This window comes from Muscardinus avellanarius (genome assembly GCF_963383645.1).
Source record: "Muscardinus avellanarius genome assembly, chromosome: 6".
Lineage (NCBI taxonomy): Eukaryota > Metazoa > Chordata > Mammalia > Rodentia > Gliridae > Muscardinus > Muscardinus avellanarius.
Window position 1 is genome coordinate 2,215,612 of NC_137791.1, and position 17,677 is coordinate 2,233,288.

At 50.3% G+C, this 17,677-nt stretch overlaps 1 protein-coding gene across 1 annotated transcript in view; it reads left to right on the top strand.

Annotated features, from left to right (window-relative positions):
* Positions 1–4,977: 4,977 nt before the first annotated feature.
* Positions 4,978–17,677, top strand: part of FGF2 (fibroblast growth factor 2) — a gene marked incomplete at both ends in the record, with an annotated part of 46,964 nt that continues 34,264 nt past the window's right edge. The window contains one exon of the mRNA XM_080696970.1: positions 4,978–5,149. Coding sequence (XP_080553096.1) covers positions 4,978–5,149 — 172 coding nt within the window. The remainder of the gene's footprint in view (positions 5,150–17,677) is intronic.

The window sequence follows — 17,677 nt, forward strand, 5'->3', positions numbered from 1 at the left end:
GAGCAGGAGCGATGACAGTAAAAGATAGCTAGCGTTTGGCACCAGAGTAGAAAAGCTCATGCAATTTTAAGGCCAAGAGCAGAGGACGTTCAAAGGTAATTACAAAGGAAAGATGACTGGACTACGGGGGCCCCTCACCCGCACCCCGTTTGAGTCTGTTCGAGCCAGACCATCGTGTTTACATTCTGAGTCCCTATGTTCCGAGAGCATCCCTAGGCCCAGGAGAGCGTCATTCACAAGTGAGTGCAAGGTCGTTTTTCAGGTTGCAAGGTCTCTCTCTGCAAACGTGCGCCCAGGTGCCCGAGAAAATCCTCTCACCAGGCGAAATTTAAATCTCACAAGAAGAAAGATGAAAAGTCCAACAGTGAGGAGCAAGGAACCCCACAGTATCTATGATTAAATCTAGCAGATGGTGGGTAATTACCCAGGAATTACATCTGTTAACGATTGCGAAACAGGAGAGACGGCTGGATTGAAATCCTGTAACTGTGTTGTCCTGACTCCAGATTCGGGGGTAAGAAGAATGTGGGCAGTCAAGGGTTCTAAAGGTCTTGTTTCAGTGGAAGAAGCAGAAAACTAGTGATCTGGTCAGAAGTCCAGGAAGTCAGCGTTGTTACTGAAGTTGAGATACATCAATAGAAATACACAGATTTAATCATGGCAAGTAGGAACTGAAAGACCACCATTAGTAGAACTTCAGTGCCATGGAGTGGACCGATTCCATGTTATGATTAAGTACATACGTGTAAAGGCATGTGCACAAACATAACTATGAATATTAATACAGATGTTTACACTTATACTTCCATGCTTAGGCATATTTTATTTTATTTATTATGTTTTTTGTGGTACCGGGGGTGGAACCCAGGGGCATTCGACCTCCGAGCTACACCCTCAGCCCTATTTTTTATTCTTTATTTTGAAACAGGGTCTCACTGAGTTGCAGAGGGCCTCACTAAGTAGCTGAGGCTGTCTGCGAACTTCTTGTCTCAGACTGCGATCTTCCTGTCTCAGCCTCCCGAATGCTGGGATTACAAGTGTGTGCTACCACACTGGTTTTAGGTATATTTTAAATACAAATGCAACTCTTAAGTACTTGGGAGGCTGAGGCACAGGGATCAAAGTTCACAGCTAGCCTCAGCTACTTACTGAGGCCCTCTGCAACTCAGTGAGACCCTGTTTCAAAATAAAGAATAAAAAATAGGGCTGGGGATGTAGCTCAGAGGTAGAATGCCCCTGGGTTCTATCCATACATTTTTACTATGAATGGGAAATTCTCCTGTCAAAATGGAAAAATACTCAGGTAAAATTTGGAAATCAGATTCACTCAGACACCATAACAGGCAGACAGTGTCTCAAAAAGAGGATGTCCATGGCAGCAGGCTGGCTGGGGAAGGCTCACTGGGGCAGAACCTCTCTCAGGGAGCGCTGTATCTCCTTGGCAGATGCAGGTAGAGCTGCGGCCTCTCCTAGGCCCTGAGGGACAGAGGATGCAGAACCTGGGGAGAGTCCTGGGGAGGAGCCCGGATGGTAGAGACCTTTAGTGGAGAGGTGGCAGCAGGTGGTGTCATGGGGTGGGCAGAGCAATGACCCCACCCCTTCTCCCTGACCTCCCCAGAGAGGGAGGGTGCTGGCCTTTGATGCCTGCAGATCTCCCCTGGAGGGGGAAAGTGAGAGGGAGTAGGTGAGGGTGGTGGCCATCTGGGGGCAGAACAGCCAGAAAACTCTATTCTGACCCAATAGCCCGGTGAAATCAGCACGGCCAGAGGCTGCTGGAACGTGGGGGTTGTTGGGAGTTTAAGGAGAATAGAGTGTCGGGATGCCAAACCGTCTAGGAGTATAGAGTTGATGGATTGCTGTCTCTCCTCTGTTTTGACGGTAGACAGGGACGTTGAAGGTACCCTGGGAGGCAGCCCTCTGGAAGTGTCGGCTTCTATTCAGCCCTTGAGTGTTTCATCGTGACACAAGAACTTGCAGAAGCCTCAGATCGCGTGCGCCCCTTAGAAGCCCTGAGCCGCCATTATTGGCGTGAATTGGATTGTGGATTGTGGGGAGAAATGACTCTCCTTAACAAATGCAAAGAAGAAATGAAGAACTCCATCTTTCTGCTCTGAGAGAGCGACACCACCTCGTTCCTTTTCTCTTTTTTGATTAGACAGATCTAAGTGAAGACCAGGCCGCACGCATGGTGGCTGACCCCATCCTTGCAGGAGTCCGTGTTTGCTGTGTGGCTCTTACAGCCAGGGCTCCAATATCATTCATAGTTCTCATTGCTAGTGAGCTGGCTTCGCTCTGGGACTGATCCTAAGCTGATCAAGGAAGGGTGAAAGGAATAAAGACAAGACCCAGAGGGAACAGACACAGAGAGGAAAAGGAAACTAACGTGGGCGCTCCACATGAGTGGGCAATGCGGTGCTCAGGGTGGATTTTCTCGTTCTTTTGAAAGCACACACTATAGCTGAGTAGAGTGCTGCATACCTGTGGTCCCAGCTACTCAGGAGGCAGCGGGTCACAAGTGTGAGGCCAGCCTGGGCAACTCAGTGAGACCCTTCTCAAAAAGGGGGGGGGGCTGGGGGTTTGTGTAGCTCAGGGAAGGAGCACTTGCCTAGCATACACAAGGCCTTGAATTCAATCTCCAGGAAAAAGAGGAGAGAGAGAGAGAGAGAGAGAGAGAGAGAGAGAGAGAGAGAGAGAAAGAGAGAAAAGGAGGAAATGAAGAAAAAAGGAAAAAAGAGAGAGGGAAAAAAAGAGGAGGAAGTAAGGCGGAAAGGCCGGACGCAGTGGTACATGCTTGTAATCCAGTACTTGGGAGGCTGAGACAAGAGTTTAGCAGGTTCAAGTTCAGCCTCAGCAACTTAGATCGTGTTTCAAGATAAAAAGAATAAATAAAAAGGATTGGGAGTGTAGTTTGGAGGTCGAATGTCCTTGGGGTCAGTCCTCAGTACAAAAATAAAAAGAGGTATGGAGTTCCATAACCCCCTGGCCCACGCACACGACCCATTTCTGCTGTCCCCCTCCACTCCGAATCCAGTTGTAAGCCACGCTGTGCCTGGACTTGGTCCCTTGATTTGGGAGCACGCAGGCGCTGCGTGGGTGCTGCGGACAAGCCAGTCCCACACAGCAAGTAGCCCCCAGGACCCTGCAGATGCTGGCCAGAGGGCGCTGTCTCCTTGGAGTTTCAGTGCCGGTGGAGGCAGTCCATTTGGAGGCAGAAATCAGAAAACGGATGGCGTTCAGGATATTCCACCCCCAAACATGGCACCTTGGCATCTGAGAAGACAGCAGAGGTAGGAGATAGATCACCCTCGCCCCCACCCTTCTCCCGAGCAAGTCAGAAGACCCTCTGTGGAGAAATGCCCTCCTTCACCCACAGGGGAACAGCCTTCTCTCCAAAGACACGGGGCCCAGCGCTCTAAGCGAACAGGACTCTGGGTCCACACCCCAGTTCACAGTGCACAGGCCTGGCTCTCCACGTCTGCCCTCTCTCCAGCAAACCTAGCATAAAACAGGTGGCCCCAGATAGTTGGGTCTGGATTTCCCAGAAGTCCTGTGCCACATATATCAAATGTGTATTAAATAAACTAGTATATTTTTCTCTTGCTCACCTGTCGTTGATTCTAGGGGCCTCAGACATGAACCTAGCATAAATATCTACATATCTATGCCTATCTATGTCTACGCATATGCGTATAGCATGAATATCTATCTCTGTATATCCCTAACTAGCTATCTATATATGTCTAGGTATGCATATACCTATAGCATGAATACCTACCTACCTACCTACCTACCTACCTACATGTCTGTATCTGTCCATCCATCTATCTAGAGTATGCTCCGCTCCTCTCACCCTCTGACTTCAGGTCCTACAAATGCACATGGCCGCAGGCCTTCTTGGAGGGCTGGGGCTGCAGGCAGGGAGGGGCCGAGGCTGTGCGCCCACACCCTGCCAGCTGTGGCCCTGTCCGACAGCGCCGCAGTCTTCGCGGCTTCGTGTCGTGCCCGCTGCCCGTCCCGCTCCCCCCCCGGCCAGCGAAGACCCGCCAAGCTGCCCTTGCCCATGGCGTCCACCGAGCTTTGCACACCGCAGACACCCCGTGTGTGCACGTTTTCGGGTACGCGTATCTAATACCCGATCCATGCCACTGAATACCACCAAGGTGTGCTTAAGCTGGCATTTCGTAGTCTGGGATTTTGAGAAAGTCATTTTCTAGCCTACAAAACTTCAGCCAGGCACAGGCCAGCGGGGCAAGTGGGAGATGCGCTTAGGGGAAGCGGACCCTCCCCCGGCCCGGGTCTGCGCCGCTCTCCCCGCGTCTCCTCTTCTGGAGATGGGGGAGTTTCCGAACCGGGCCAGAATCCTCCCCTCCTTCCGACCCTCCGCCCTCCGGGTGGAAGGAGCTTCTGCGCGGCAGGGCGCGGGCGGGAGGGGATGGGGGGAGAGTTGCGTTTAAACTTTTAGGGGCCGGGTCAGAGCTGGTTCCTGGGCCGGGCCGGCGCGATCTCGGGGTGCGGGGCGGGGTGATCTCGGGGTGGGGGCGAGCTCAGGGCGCGTGCGTGCCTTGGCCGAGCGCGCTGGGCCGGGCCGGGCCGCTGAGCTGAGCTGAGCTGAGCTGAGCTGGGCTGAGCTGGGCTGGGACGAGCCGAGCCGAGCCAAGCCGAGCAGAGCTGGGCTGAGCTGAGCTGGGCTGAGCTGAGCTGGGCTGAGCCGAGCAGATCTGAGCAGAGCAGAGCTGAGCTGAGCTGGGCCGGGCCGGGCCGGGCGGGCGGGGCCGGGGATGCAGCGTTGACCTCGGCGGGCGCGGGGCAGACGCGGCCGCAGCCTTCGTCCCAGCGCGGGGCCCGGAGGCCGGGAGCGGAGGCCGGGCCGGGGCCGAGGCCGGCGCCGCCGCCGGGAGGCTGGAGGGCCGGGGCCGCGGGCGGGGCCGGGGCCGGGGCGCGGCGGCTCGGGCGCCCCGGCGGGGCCGCGGGGGGACCATGGCCGCGGGCAGCATCACCTCGCTGCCCGCGCTGCCCGAGGCCGGCGCCGCCTTCCCGCCCGGCCACTTCAAGGACCCCAAGAGGCTCTACTGCAAGAACGGGGGCTTCTTTCTGCGCATCCACCCGGATGGCCGCGTGGACGGGGTCCGCGAGAAGAGCGACCCCCACGGTGAGTGTCGGTCCCGGCGGCCGCCACCTGTGGCGCGGGGAGGAGGGAAGGCGGGTGCGGGGTGCGGGGTGCGGGGTGCAGGGTAAGGGGTGCCGGATAAGGGGTGCGGGATAAGGGGTGTGGGGTGCAGGATGCAGGGTAAGGGGTGCGGGATAAGGGGTGTGGGGTGCAGATGCGCCCAGGTGCGCTCCGGAGTCCCCAGTGCCCAAAGACAGGGGCCCGCGCAGAACTGAGAGTTCTTTATTGGAAAAGCTCCTTTGCACAATCCTGCCCTTAATTCTGACTCCGTAAGACCCGAGGCATCTGGCACTGGACTCTCACCAGCCCACTGCGATTTTTAAAAAATTACTATTGATGGAAGCCGAAAGCCAAAAACAAAAACAGACCAACAAAAAACAAACCCAGACTTTGTAAAAAGAGGTGCCACAGAGCTTTGGTTCAGTGGTGCAAAGCGCCAAACCCAACTCGCAGCGCCCAGCTTTGGGACCTCCGGCAGTGCTTAACTCCAAGGCCAGTTGCTGCCTCCCTGAACTGGGGCAAAGCCTGCCTTGCAGGAGTTTGAAATGAAGTAATTACACCTAGCTTTGTTAAAAAAAAAAAAATACGCTGTGGCCTCAATCAGTGAGCTTTGGGGATGCGACCAGAATCACCTGGGGCATTGTTATAACGCTGCCTGGACCCTGTTCTCGCAGCGGCTGGCCTGCGCCGGCTTTGAACATTTGCCCTTTCGGAGTTCCCAGGTGATGCTAATTGGGTACCACCACTGGAGAGCTGTGGGTGTACAGGAAAGAGGCAGCAAAGGGCAGGAAGCTGGCTGGCGTGGGGTGAGAGAGAGAGGGCCAGAATATATTTTAGTCTGTCGCCCTGAAGTGGGTAAAACATCACTTTGAGAACTGTTTCTGGCCTCCCTTCCTTTATGGGCTTCTGGTAGACCCTCTGGTCCTCTATTTGTCTGGATCAAAGAGCACCTGGTCCTCCTCTCCCCAGGAGTTCCCTCTAGTCTTGGGATGCTAGGGGTATTCTATTCACTCTGCAGAGCAGGAGGAAGCCAGGAACTGCTCCACTCCATAGGAGTTCACCTGGGAATGGGAATTGCCCTTCTACAATTGCTGGCCCTTCTTTATAATTAAATGATTAGCTCATGGACTGTCAAAATTATGCATATTAATACACTAGTGCAGTGTCTCAGAGCATGAGCAGTACATTATACAGTGTTACTGTTTTCTGCCATTGTTACTTCTGCATTCCAGCACACCAGAGCTTCCCTCCTGCTTCTATCCAACTGCAAATTAGCATAGCTGAGTCTTTACTGCTTCCAAATAGCAGCCAGCAGAAGATGCAGGTCTGTAATTTGTAAAGGTCTGCCATAGTTAAAAAGCTTAACCACTTTGCCCAGTAAAGCTGAAAAGAGGCTTGTAATCTAGTCTACGGGCTAGCGCCATCTCTGTTCAGGTGTCTGAGAACATTGCACTAAATGTATCTCTGAAGTGCTTCACAGCTGTCTGCCAGGCTGGCTCCTGGCTAGGGCAGGTGCATCTGTGAGTCCATTAATTTCATCTTTTTCCAGTACCACAAACTGTTGTTGAAAAAGCATGGTAACAGAAAAATTCTCCAGTTAGGTTCCTGTTTGAGGTTTATTGGGAGAGTTTTTCTTTTTTCTTTTTTTCTATCAGTTGCTGAATCATTTTCCTTGAGGATACAGGCTTCAGAGGCTCGGGATGGGACAGTTCTTGAGTGAGGACCACATCACTGCCTTTCTGAACACAGCTGTTGACTTTCCTTCCAACTGTGGATCGGGTTTTCATAATTTTGGTTGAACTCAGTGGTTCTGAAAGGAGAGTGGTTTCAACCCCCAGGGGGCATGGGGCAATTTTTAATTGTCATGAGCTGGAAGGGTGCTCCTGGCAAGGAGGAGAGACAAGGGGTACTGGTAAGCTTCCCCGGCAGGGGGGTGCCCCCCCAAAGTGTCTGGCCTCAAATGTAATTAGGGCTGAGGTTGAGAACCCTGCCAACTCTATGCCAAGCCAAGAACAAGACGTTAAAAGTTAAGAACATGACAATTCATCCCGACTTATATAGACTTTTTAAGGGGTACCTTGACCAGGTAATAGATTGGCAAGACTGCATACCTAGGTCATGTCTGTGAAGTCCTAGCGGGGCATAGGCTTACAGTGTTTTCCTCACTGTGGAACGTACATTGATAACTTGACCTGCGGAAGAGACTGATGGGAAAGATAGGGGAACACAGGGAATGACCAGCAGCATCCCCTGGACAGTGCTCCCCAAGCAAAACCACCCGGCCAGCCTGGAGACCGAGTGCCCACTAAGCACAGCTGCCTGAACTGTGGCTTAGCACCTGAACTTGTTTGAGACCTTGAGCCTGTGGCCTCACTCCTTGCCCTTGCACTCTTCGGCCTGAGTGATGTGAAAGCTTCCCCTGGAGATTTAGCCCCTCGGCAGGACGCTTTCTGCCAACGTCTTCTAGAATGCAAGTAACTCTGGGTGGCAGAGCCCAGCCGCTTTCACATATTAGCAGTTCACGTGAATTAAATAACGTGTGTCGTTTCAGTGGAGTTGGAGAGGGATGCTCTGGAGACTGGTTTACACGGCGGGGTGCTGGGTAGGTGGGGTGTAGCAGAGGAGAGACAGCCTGTCCAGGAGTGGGGGAAGAGGGGCTACTTTCTGGTAGGGAGGTAAGCGGAGACCACGTAACAGCGCCCTTCCAGCTCCGCAGGGCTGCCGGGGCCGCCGGCCTCCGTCCCTGGGTGCTCCTTGGAGATGCGTAACCTCGAAAAGGCCCACTGTCCTGGAACAGTCTCTGTGTGATGTGCATCTTGGTAGAAGCAAGATGTGTTTCCACCTCTGTCCCCCCACACTGCACGCTGCCTGCCTCAGCTTGGCTGCCTGCTCTGCACGCCTGGGAATGCAGTTTTCACGCAGGCTCTGAAGCAGGGAGCCATGCAAAACTCAGAACATTAAATCCCCAGCAGCACGTCCCACACGTGATGGAGTCCAAGTGAAGCGTGTGCTGCCGAGGGGCGCGCTAATCCCAAATCCGCTCCAGATGTTCTTACGGAGGGAAGGAGGAAGGTGGTTATAAGCGCTGCCTCTGCCCTCGGGCTCCTCGCGGGAGGTGGCTGACCACTGGTCACACTTTTTTTTTTTTTTTTCAGTACTGGGGATGGAACCCAGGGGCACTCTACCTCCAAGCATCACCCCCAGCCCTATTTTTTATTTTGAAACACGGTCTCACTGAGTTGCAAAGGGCCTAAGTAGTAGCTCAGGCTGTCGGTAAACCGCGATCCTCCGTCTCAGACTCCCAAATGCAGTGGGGCACACTTCTGTGGGTGGAGGGTCCTTGGAGAGGCCGGGATCCTGCTCCTCTGCGTGAAACAGGATGGGAACCTAGTCAGCCTCAGCTCCTGCTTCTAGATGCCTATGCGTTCTGTGCGACATCAGTCGTAAAAACAAAAATGTATGAAGCTCACACTGAGACCCTGGTTCATTGATCTCATTCTGTAGATGTCTGTCTGGGAACTCACCTTCCTGGCAGAGTTTTGGGTTTTGTTTGTTTGTTTTTGTACTGGGGATTGAACTCAGAGGTATGCTATACCCATTTTATTTATTTATTTATTTTTGTGATATTGAGGGTTGAACCCAGGCACATTCTACAACTGAGCTACACACACAGACCCATTTTTATTCTTTATTTTAAAATAGAGTCTCACTAAGTTGTGGAGGCCCTAAGTAGTTGAGGCTGGCTATGAACCTGCTATCCTCCTGTCTCAGCCTTCCAAATACTGGGAGCTGAGCTTAATTACAAGTATGTACCACCACACCCGGCTTTATTTATATTTTTTATTGTGAAACAGAGCCTTGCTAAGTTTCTGAGGACCTTGTGAAGTTGCTGAGGCTGGCCTTGAACCTGCGATCCTCCTGTCTCGGCTTACAGGAGTGCACTACCACACCCGGCCTGGCTCGGCTTCTGGCCCACCAGCCCTTTGCCTTGTTCTGCCTCCACGCTGCCCTTTCTCCATTCTGTCCAGTCCCAGAGCATGCCCTGTGACCCCTGTTGCTTAGGCTTGCCAGCTCCTGGAGGCTGAGCTAGCCCGCCCTGCCCTCTGAGGGGTTTGTAGCAGGTCAGGGTTGCTTCAGGCTGTGTTCCTGGGCTCAGGGTGAAACCATCTGGCCTCTTCTTCATGTCAATGGAGCCTTTTAGTGATACCAGATCCTCTGCCCTCACCTTCTTTGGTAATATCTGGCAAAGGAACCCCACTAATTTACCTTAATAAACACGATATTTCCTGTAATGCTACTTGTAAGCAGTAAACACATGAAGTCAGAAACCAAGAGTTTATTTCATGCTGGAATCCATGGAATCGGCACAGCCATGAAAGGACAATTCATGAGTCACAGATATTACCACACCTTGGGAGCCCTAGAGGGAGCTGCTGCCAAGCGGTTGCAGCCTAGAACAGCAGGGTCCCTGGTGACGTGCCCCAGGGCGCTCGCGGTGTTCATGAGACGGCCATTGTGTAAGGAGACTTTGGCGTGGCCGAACAATCGGCTTCTAAGTATTCTCTTTTGGATTTATGATGCCATGGTACATGAATTATTTTTAAACTTCAGTTTGAAAAAAAGTGCTACAGATGTAATACAACCAAGCAAGAACCATTCTTTTTGTGTGTGTGGTGCTGGGGATGGAACACAGGGGCGGCGGACCTCCGAGCTACACCCCAGCCCTATTTCTTTAGTCTTTTTTTTTTTTTTTTTTTTTTTGAAACAGAGTCTCGTTGAGTTGCAAAGGGCCTTGCTAAGTAGCTGAAGCTGTCTGTGAACCACAATCCTCCCATCTTAGCCTCCCAAATGCTGGGATTATAAGTGTGTGCTACCACACCCAGCTTACAGGAACCATTCTTGATACATCATAAGCAGAACTGGGCTCTGTTCACCCTGTAGACTGACGCTGAGGAGTCGCTCCAGGAGACCCTCAAAGCCTTTGTTGGAAGCCCTGCTTCCAGACCACAGGAGGCTCCTGTAGCCACATGGCAATGACACAGGCTCCTTGCCTACTTTTCCAATTCTAGCGTTTGCTGATCCTCCGAACACCCTTTGGGCCCCTTTATTCCAGGACAGCCCATCTTTGAGAAGGCTGGCTTGGGCTAAGAGTCTGTGACCACAGAATGGAGCAGGCCAGTGTGCACATTTGGGCATGAGTCTTAACCTCAGTGGCATTTTCTGTCCAAACAAGTGCACTTTGTTTTGGTTTTGAGCCAATTATTTTCTGTACTCTGAAACCAGGGACCTGGTCTTATACTTAAGTCATGTTATTGTCAGCACTCTGTAACTAGTTAATGTTTGTTTTCTTGCAAAAGTATTCAGAATAGTGCTTGTTGATGTACACCGTGAGGGGTACCATTAGAAAAAAACGACCATGGCCCCATGGTCTCAGTCTTCCTTGCTAGAGCCTCCGTAGGGTCAGCTCTGGCTTATCTTTCTCTCTCTCTCTCTCTCTCTCTCTCTCTCTCTCTCTCTCTCTCTCTCTCTCTCTCTCTTGTGGATAAGGAGCCCCCTACACTAGATTATTAATAGGGACAGGAACTTGGGAGGGGATGAAAAACATGAGGCACCGCCCCTCGAGCCATAGACTGTGGTTCTTAGAAACCAGACTGGCCGGCCGGATATTTGTAAAGAAATTTGGAGGGCCCAGAGGCAGCGGACAGCCAGTGCTCAGTGTTTAACCTCTGTCTCATCCCTGCTGACCTCTGCCACTCTTCCACACACAGTGCAGAATTGCATCATGCTTACTCATGTACAGAAGTCTGCAGTGTGTGTGTGTGTGTGTGTGTGTGTGTGTTGTACAGAAGTCTGCAGTGGATGTGGGGTGTGTGTGTGTGTGTGTGTGTGTGTGTGTGTGTGTATTTATTTTCAAAGGGCTATTGACTTCCCCAAATTAACTTCTAAGTTGACTTGGCCAAAAGAATTCTAAAGTGAAAAGTTCACAGGTGAAGATTAAAAATAAAGAGAAACTATGTGAATATTAAGTGCTCCACGTCTAGGTAAAACTGAAACATTGAAAGGCATGATGACAGCTTGGTTTATAATGAAGCTAAATATTAATTTATAGTGAACATTTATAATTAAACAATAACACAAAAAAGGTTATTTTATGCAAGTGTGCACCATGACACCCAGCTGGTTTTTTATTTTTATAAAGAAATTTGTAGAGATGATACCTGGGTTGTCTTGTGAGTGAACTATTCTCTGCTCAGAACTCCGTCACTGCAAGAAGAGACTGGCACCTTAAGATCAGATCTGTCATGTCTCCATGTGCATAACATCCTTCAGGTACTGGGTCAGTACCTCGGGACGTGTTCCCTGAATGTTGGCTGATGATTGAAAAATTCCTTGCACCTGCCGGGGAACTGACTGCTCCTGGGCCATACAGTGCACAGAGCTCGGCGGAGACTTCTAGGCCTCTTGTTATAGTATGCACATGCTTAAACATGTGGCCGGTCTTTTACTGAAAATAAATGTATATGAAAAAGTCATATTCTGAAAATGTATGGAATCCTGGATGCTGTTGCAGTTTAATGGCGCTGTGGGCGCTTTTCCTCCATTCAACTAGAATTTGTTGAATTGGAAAATTAAAACTAATGCACAGCTTGGTGCAGCTTCAAGGAGTCTTTATTACAAAGTCAGTAGGAAATAGAAAGGGAAGAGAAGAAGAGCACCGTGCCTGGAAGACACACTGGAGAGCCTGAAAATAGAACTCTGCCCTCCTCTCTGACCCTGGCCCTTAAATGCAGTTTTCTTATTGGTACGTTCTTATCAGCATTACCAAGACAATTAGTAACTTATTTATTTATTTACTTTTGGCCAGGTGGTGCCTCTTTTTCTCTGGACAGTGCGTTTACTAAGTGCAGGGGTCAATCATCCAACCTGCTTTTACCTCTTGTATCAGGCTGTACTGGCCCATCAACTATGAGTGCTTTGAAGCACACAGAGTTAGCCTTTCCTATACGCAGGCCAAGTCTCAAAGGAGAGGAGGTAAACACAGGTGCTGATTGCCTCGATATATTTTTATGGCTAAAGCCTCAATTGTCTCCAGGGCTTTTAAGGCTAAAGACCTGAATTTATATTCTTACTATAGGCTATCATTAGAGCAAAGGGAAGAGAGAGGGAGGGGAGCTTCGCAGTGTAACAGCTACCTCTCCTCCATGGCTGATGCCTGCACAGCACCCAGGCACTGACTGCTTTTTACATTTTGCAAATTAATACCAGGTCAATTTTCCAATCCCAGTAAGAGGTCAACTATTGGCTTTTCTTAGGATGACCTATAAAAAGTTGAACCATTTTTCAGGAAGTTGAGAGGTCTATTAGGTTTCCGGTTTCTTTAAAGAGTGGTTAAGGATTTTCCGTGTCCTCTACGACACCAGGCGTGTTGAACGGACCTTACTGTTTCTTTCATGGAAACCCTAGAGACCTCTGCTTTCTTTTACCTCATCTTCTTTTCTCGTGGTTTTTTTTTTTTTTTTTTTTTTTTTTTTTTTTTTTTTTTTTTTGGTGGTACTGGGTTCCTGAAAGCCCTTCTACCTCCGGGCTACACTCCTAGACCTATTTTATATTTTTGAAACAGGGTCTCTTACGCCAGCGCAGCTGGCTTCGAACCTGCGCGATCCTCCTGTCTCCGCCTCCCAAGCGTAGGGATTACAAGCGTGCGCCACCACGCCCGGCATCGTGTTTGTTTTTTCTCTGCATTCTGCTCCCGCCTTCTGAGGACGCGCTCCTTTCCCCGCTCAGTCTCATGGTCTCCTCCATTGCCAGCCTCCTCCGAGCGCCCTGCCCTGACTTCCCGAGCGTTCAGTGGCTCTCCATACGCCGGGGCTCCTGTGCGGGTGCCGCCTCTTCTGGTCTCCTTTTGCTCTCCTCCTGCACCCACATCTGCTGTCTTTGGTCTGGACTTTTTTGCGGTACTGGGGATGAAACCAACCAGGGGCATTTAACCTCCAACTACACCCCCTGCCCTATTTTTTTTTTATTCTTTATTTTGAAACAGGGTCTCACTGAGTTGCAGAGGGCCTCACTAAGTAGCTGAGGCTGTCTGCGAACCGCGATCCTCCCGTCTCAACCTCCGCAATGCTGGGATGACAAGAATGCACCACCATGCCTGGCTCCTGGCCTGGACTTCCTTTTGCATACCTTCTCCAGTTTCTTTGGCAGATAGTCCTGCGCCCTCTCAGTGCTGCCTGCCGCTTGGGGGGCACAGTCCAGCGAGTCCAGGCGGACCCCGGGTGGCCTTGAGAGCCGGCGCCCCTTCCTACCACATCCCTGCTTGGAGTCTCCCAAGCCAGTTGTCTTGGACGCCCTTTTCCTCTGCTTCCTGTGTGTGTCTCCAGGCCCCAGGGGTTCTTTTTCACCCGCTCTCTGGATGCTGTTCCCGTTTCCTCTTCTCTCAGGCTCTACCCAGGCCTTTCCAGCATCCCTGGGCTGAATTCTGCACACTCTACTCCATCTTGTTACCATCGACGTTGGTCTGATGCACAGCGCTCGGTGTGTCCTTGGCTGGCCGCCTTTGGGGAAGAATCCTTCCTCTCCCCACATCCTCTCTCGCTCCTACCTTCCAACTCCCTTTTCTCTGGAAAAACCCTTTCAGAGCCAACACAACAGTCCTCCCTGTGACCCTTTTCTCCTACCTTCCCGGGGAGAATGAATGTTTCGCCAGGGTGCTTGGATCTGCTTCTGCCGTAGAACTGGGTGCTTTTGGTCATAGTTGCTTCTGTGCCTGTCCCTTAAGCTGGGATGGCTCCAGGTAGATGGTGCCCAGCGTGTGTTCTCTGGGTTTGTCCCACCCAGGTGAGCGCTCAGGGGATGTTTGTTAAGTTAAACCTGCGCCCAGTCCAGGAGCCACGGCGCTTCCCTCCCCTCCAGCCCTCGCTGGGGCTCCTTCTCCCTCTGCCCTCCACAGGCGAGGCCTCCAGCCAGAGCTGTCCGTCTCTCCTGCTCCGCCACAAGCAGCTCCCAGCCCAGCGTCTCTCTTGCCCCCTTGCACCTCCTCGTCCTTTCTTGGTGCTGTCTGAATTCTCTCTAATAGCATGCTATATTTTTAATTTCATGTCCTCTAGTTCAATTGGAAATCCCTGGCTGGTAAGAATTTTTTTTTTTTTTTTTTTATCGGCACTGGGTATCAAACCCAGGGGCATTCTACCTCTGAGCTACACCCCCCTTTTGTCTAATTTAAATTGCTGTGATTGGCCTCAAACCTGTGATCTTCCTGTCTCGGCCTCCCAAGCCTCAACGTACACACTCTTAGCCAGCGGTTCTTTGCTCTCAGTTCTGACGGTCTGAGACTCAGTTTGCTCACCCCAGGCCGCCGCTCCTGAGTGGATGCAGTTTGAAACCCACAAAGAGGCTTAATCTGCATCTGCCAGACGAGCTAGCTCCTTGCAGACATCCCTGTAAAATCTGCAGCTCGAGGTGATGATGCGGACCTCGGCAATTGCACTTCTGAACAGCAGCTGTCTAACTACGGTTCTTCTTTTGCAAACACCTTTCTCATTATTGCATGGAAGCTAGAAAATAAGACAAAATCACTTGTTAGAATCATGTAAGCCAGGCGTGGTGGTGCACGCTTGTAATCCCAGCATTTGGGAGGCTGAGACAGGAGGATTGTGGTTCACGGACAGTGTCAGCTACTTAGTGAGGCCCTCCATGACTCAGTGAGACCCTGTTTCAAAATAAAAAATAAAAAATAGGGCAGAGAGTGTAGCTTGGAGGTAGAATGCCCCTGGGTTCCATCTCCTGACCTGCAAAAAAAAATAATAATAATAAAAAATAAATCATGTTTTATTGTTGAAGTTTTTTTAAGCTATTGAATGTGTACCAGTCTTTCTGGCTAGAATTGATAATCAGTTTCAGGAGTGGTTAAAACCACTAAGGCCTTAGAACCAATGAGTCAGAGTATAAGTGAGGACAGAGAACCGTCTCTAACACCGTTGGTGCGGATGGTTTCATCTTGATATTCACTCGGATTTCCGAGCCAGTATTCATCAAGCAATCTGTAAACGTCTTCAAAGGGTAGCAATCATACTGCAGCCTGAGTCACGGGCTTAGTGATGTGATGTCTGCAGGGGAGGGTGGACAGGATCACCGAGTGTCCAGTCTCCATCCACTCCTCACGGAGATGAATCATTTTGCAAATAGAAAACAATTAGTAGGTTTTGAGGTGGCCACTCTGCAAATAACAGATGGAGGAGAGTCAGAGCCAACTAATGCCTTTATTTTATGAATGACTTTTTTTTTTTTTTCTTTTGGCAGTACAAGGGATGGAACCCAGGGGCATTCAACTTCGTTGCAGAGGGCCTCGCTAAGTAGCTGAGGCTGGCTGCGAACCTGTGATCCTCCTGTCTCAGCCTCCCAAGTACTGGGATTACAAGTGTAAGCCAACACGCCCAGCTATGAATGACTTTTTAAATTTTTCATTTATTTATGAGCAAGTATACACACCCTTAGTCACACACGGACACACATATACTCATTAATAACATTTTGAAGCATACTGCTTGGTGACCAGGTTTCTTTTTAATTAGCAATAGAATTAATCTTTCTATTACCATATTCACATTTTATATGGCACATATAATACCTTTTGATCCAACATCTGCCTGCCACATGTCTTTACATAATCTTGCTTTTTCCATCAATTTTTACTTTTCTTGTCCAGAATTTTTTAAAATTCTGCGGAGTATCATTTGACTTCTTTTCAGAGGTATTTCTAGCCTCCTTGTTTGGAGGTGGGGTGCGAGGAGGAGAGGCGTCATTTCCCTGCTGGCTGCTGGACGGCTACTTGGACTAGACTGGGGACTTGGGAGAGGAGGCCCCAGGTTTGGAAAGTCTGATGGTGGTGGCACACGCTTGCGTCCTGTGTCCTTGGCCTGTTTCCATTTCTTCTCAACTTGTTAGGAACAAGTTTGGAAGGCATTTTTTCTGAGTCACCTTTAATCCTTAAATGTAAAATGTATTAACTCCATTTCCTTATCTTCTTTGGGTCAAGACATTTATAAAGAAAAAAAAAAAGAAGTGAAAAGGGAAATATTCTATTTTGAGTGTTTAAAGTTTTACAAGTTCTTTCTAGTCGGGCATGTTGGTGCATGACTGTAATTCCAGTGCTTGGGAGGCTGAGACAGGAGGATTGCAGGTTCCAGGGCAGCCTCAGCAACTTACAAGACTCTCAGGAACCTAGCAAGACCCTGTTTCCAATAGAAAAATTAAAGGCTGGTGAGGTAGCTCAGTAGAATGCCCCTGGGTTCTATTCTTAGCACATTGGAAAAAAAAAAAAACATTTTTTTCCCCAAAGCTGGACGTGGTGGCGCAAGCCTATAATTCCAGCATTTGGGAGGTTGAGACAGGAGGATCGTAGTTCACAGACAGTCTCAGCTGCTACTTAGTGAGGCCCTTTGCAACTCAGTGAGACCCTATTTCAAAATAAAAAATAGGGCATTAGCTGGGGGTATAGCTTGGAGATAGAATGGCCCTGGGTTCCATCTCTAGTAACACACACACACACACACACACACACACACACACACACACACACTTCTTTCATCTTCTTATGCATTGCTGTAGACTCGGTACCTTTGATGGCAGTGTGATTCAGGCTAGATGGGGAGGACCACCTGGCTGGCTGGTTTGGTACCTGGACCACGGCAGAGACCACAGAGCGCCAGCACTGGATGAAACCTAACGCAGAGCGGCCACCCCCTGCCTCGGCTGCTCAGGACGGACGGAAGGGCGGCAGTTGTTTTTTGGAGGGGTGGCATGAAAGTCATGAGCCATTCATGGGCGGCTTCCACTCTGCTCAGAGGACTAGGGCGACTGCAGATTAGAGGTGCCTCTACCGCGCAGGAGGAGGAAGCTGACGGTTTAGCCCTCACCGCTGTGCTCCCAGCGCCTTGATGGCTCCCGAGCACTTACTGAATGAACAAAGGGAGAGGGACAGAAGGGGGAAGTTCAAGGGTGCATTCTGTGCCAGTCTTACAAATAGTATTTATCTAATCATGAATGCAAACTTATGAGGCAGACATCGTTTCTTGGTTTACAGATAAGAAAAGTATTCTCCTTTCTGCCTGTCAAAACACAATCTCAGTCAGGCGCGGCAGTGCTCACTTTTAATGCCAACACTTGGGAGGCTGAGACAGGAGGATTGCAGGTTCTAGGCCAGCCTCAGCAAGTAGTGAGACTCTCATCAACCTAGGGAGACCCTTTTCAAAATTAAAAGAACAATAGGGCTGGGGTGTAGAGGTAGAAAGCCCCTGGGTTCAGGTTCAATCCCCACAGCCACAGCCACAAAAACAAACAAACAAACAAACAAACATACATTTTAATTCATTACAAGAAGCCATCAGTCGTACATTCTAGACTTCTTGGCATTTAAACTCCAGGACCATGTAGCAGAGATATGGACAGAAACAGTCTTATTTTCTATCCTCCCTCTCCCTCCCTCTCTCCCCCCACCTCTATCTCTCTCTT